Source organism: Trypanosoma theileri (assembly GCF_002087225.1).
Source record: "Trypanosoma theileri isolate Edinburgh chromosome Unknown TM35_Tth_45_V1, whole genome shotgun sequence".
Taxonomy (NCBI): domain Eukaryota; phylum Euglenozoa; class Kinetoplastea; order Trypanosomatida; family Trypanosomatidae; genus Trypanosoma; species Trypanosoma theileri.
Genome location: NW_021639887.1, coordinates 115,758 through 119,212, shown reverse-complemented (window position 1 = coordinate 119,212; position 3,455 = coordinate 115,758). Strand labels below are relative to the sequence as shown.

The following is a 3,455-nucleotide window of genomic DNA, read 5'->3' as shown; positions in this document are numbered from 1 at the left end:
CATTTCCTTCTGCTTGTTGATTCCCGTTATTGCCCTCAGTCCGTGTAGTGCCCACTTCAGTAGTTGAAGAAGTTGTAGTTATCCCTGCATTGTTAGTCCGATCTCCTTGTGGAGGATCTTCCAGGTTCTCTTCTTTTCGCTCTTCAGCAGTTTGGCTTCCTTTCCCTCGTCCACCAGCTGGAGAGGCATCCACATTTTGTCCCTCAGGCCCCAACGCTCCTCCTTTATTCTCGGTTTGCACATTACCACCTGGTGAAGGCGTACGTGATGGGGAATGAGTGTCAACAGCAGCATCTCCAAGGCTTTCAGTATCAGTAGGAGAACCAGATATTGCAGGATCATCACCTGGAGTTTTGACATGATTATCTGTTTCTTCTTTGACTCGTTCTTCTACCTTTTCTCGTTCGGTGAGTCCATTTTTCGTACCGCTGCTAACACTTCCCTCTTCTGGCTGTTCTCCCCTTGTTTTGTTTAGTGGCTCAGACGGCGGTTTCTTATCCTCTGGACGATTAGGTGGAACAATAGTTTTCACTCCACCATTCACTAAACATTTAGGATTATCACCATCCACAGAGGATGAACCAGATGGACAATGAGAACCGTCAGAATGTCCATCACCAGGAACAGATGGACGTCCAGGAGGAATTTCCTCAGGCTGATCCTTAAGAGCTTCAGCTTCATCAGCAACTACCACACAGCTGCAGACACAACACAGTGCTATCATCAGGACAAATAAGACATGGCGTACTGACATCATTACTTACTCCGTCGGTGTTACTACCTCCAAGAGGTGAACCAAACGAAACAAAAACAGTAAGAGGCAACAAAAACGTAAATAAAGAAAAGCACATAAAGAGAACAAAACGAAAAGGGTAATAGCAGATTAGGCATAACGGATAACTGTAACCATCACTCAGATAATGTCCAAATGAAAGAAACAAGCACACAATACCCACTAACAAACAGATAATCCCAATTAACCCCTTAAAAATGAAAAAAAAGAAATTAAGAGAACAACCATCAGAAGCACAAAGCACAGAAATAAATACCCCTTTCACTTTCAGTAGAACCGTGTGCAAAATTATGAATATATATGAATTCCTTTTTTATTTACTCTCTGCACAAAACAATTCAACGCATCATTGAAACCGAAACCACACTGCGCCCAAACAAAAAAATGTATGAAAAAAAACACAAATTGAGAGAAGCACCAACCGCACAAAAATAACACAACTCTCCATGTACACTGGTCTGTTCAAGCAATTAAGAATACTTTTGTATAAATCACTATTTTTTTCTTTTTTCTGAAGAAAGCATATCACCACAACGGTGCAGGTCAAAACACACAACAACCCAGTAAAATCAACAAGCAAACAAAGATATTAACCATTAGCCCAACTTACACAGTAAACACAGAAATACAACAACTATGGGTGTAAGTCTATATATGTGTGTATATACGCAATTATAAATATAAATTCATCTGTTATTATTATTATTTCGCTTTCACCATTGCAAAACACAATTCATAATCATCATTACAGTGCAAGCCCAGGTGCACACAGAGAGAGAGTCTCCAAGAACACACACAATGGAGTAGCAATTATAATTATAATTATAGGATAAACACAGAGAGAGCAAAAACACACACAAAACACATTAACATTAAGAAACAAAAAAAAAAGAAGAATAATCCCAACAGGTGGAAGATTAGTTAGACTGTAGGGATTATATGCAAAAAAGAAAACAAAGGATGACCTGAGTAACACCACACCACTACCATTACAATCAGCACACAAGAATACAGGCCAGTGTAACCACAATCAGTAGTGGAACACGCACCCACACAGAACTGCTGATACTGCTGCTGCTGTCTGCATCACCCTTCTTGTTGTTTGTGAGTTCAGGAGGAAGTGTTGTGGTTGTTGTTGTGGTGGTGGTTGTATCTGCATTAGTTGCTTTATTGGTTGACCCACTTCCTTCAGGTGCAGTGCCACTCGCAGCGTTTTTATTATCAGATTCATTATTCCCCTGAGTTTCTTGTGGTGATGGTGTAGCATTTGCTTCAGTAGTTGTTGATGAAGAAGATTCTGTTGGTGCACCATCATTCGTAGTTGTACTTCCACTTGATACACTCTGAGTGTCTGCATTCTTCTCATGGTTCTCCTGTCTGGCTTTAGGCAATGTTTTCTCTGTCTGTGGTTGGGAGGTCTGTGAAACTTCAGAGTTCTCTTCACGAGTACTGACAGATTGCAGTGCTGGAGGCCTTTCAAGTTTCTTTATTTCCTCCTCTGTTATTCCACCCTGTAGAGGACCAGTTGCACCCGTGCTTGCCAAGTCCCTCACTTCCATATCAGTTCTACTCTGATCATTCTGCCTGACAGCAGGAATAGTAACCTTCGCTGAGGCACTGAGAGATCCATTGGTCAGTTCAGCTGAGGCCGCAGGCTGTGGATGTGGTGCTGCTGCTGCTGGTAGTGGTGGATGATCACCGGGAGGAACAACAGGAAGAGTATGAGCAGCAGGAACTTCTTCCTCCTCATCTCCTTTTTCTTTCTCTTCATGGTGAACATCACCTGCAGACTGTACCAATTCGTGCCCCTTTCCTCTACCACTATCATCAAGTGCAGCTTCTTCAGTTTCTTGATGTCCTCCACTCCCAGTTGGATGAACACCACCCCTCAGGAGCTAAACTAACTACAGGATCATTAGCCAACACCACACCGCAAGTACACCACAGTGTAAACGTTAGTAAAGAAAGCAGGTAACACCTCACCATTACACCCTTTGCCATTGTTGTTGACTTCAATAGACTAATACAATAAAGAGATCAAGAGAGAAATGAATAAATAGTGCAGAAAACAAACGTACAAATAACAACACGAGAACAACATACAATAGAATTATACAAGTCACAACAATCAAAAAGAAAAAAAAGAGAACAATAAACAAACACCGACTGTAATTCACGGGATCCAAAAAAAAAAAGCAAAAAAATTAAAAACACGAACAACTGCCACAACACATAAAGAAACACAATATTACCGCTTTCCACGTTCATGTATAAGAAATTACAAATATAAATATGTATCCGTTATTATTATTTCTCTTCTTTTCACTGCAAAAAGCAGTTCATCATCCTCATTACAGTGCAAGCACACAGAGAGTCCAAGAACACACAATGGAGTAGCAGCAATAATAATATTTATAGTATAATCAAAGAGTAAAAACACAACAACACACATTAACATTAAGAAACAAAAAAAGAAAAGAGAATCCCAACAGGTGGAAGACTAGTTAGACTATAGGGTTCCAAAAGAAAAGAAAACAAAGGATGACCTGAGTCACACCACACCACCACATCACAATCAGCACACAAGAATACAGGCCAGTGTAACCACAATCAGTAGTGGCACACGCACCCACACAGAACTGCTGATACTGCTGCTGCTGTC

The 3,455-nt window shown here is 40.8% G+C and overlaps 2 protein-coding genes across 2 annotated transcripts in view; both read right to left on the bottom strand.

Annotated features, from left to right (window-relative positions):
* TM35_000451400 (uncharacterized protein) overlaps positions 1-724 on the bottom strand; it is a gene marked incomplete at both ends in the record, with an annotated part of 780 nt that extends 56 nt beyond the window's left edge. Inside the window, one exon of the mRNA XM_029030237.1 lies at positions 1-724. This exon is cut by the window's left edge and continues 56 nt beyond it. Within this exon, the coding sequence (XP_028878468.1) occupies positions 1-724 (724 nt within the window).
* A 1,064-nt stretch (positions 725-1,788) lies between these two features.
* Positions 1,789-2,352, bottom strand: TM35_000451390 (uncharacterized protein; the record flags this gene model as incomplete). The annotated part of the gene is made up of 1 exon (XM_029030236.1): positions 1,789-2,352. One exon carries the CDS (start codon positions 2,350-2,352, stop codon positions 1,789-1,791), a length of 564 nt encoding a protein of 187 aa, XP_028878467.1.
* Between the last annotated feature and the right edge of the window lie 1,103 nt (positions 2,353-3,455).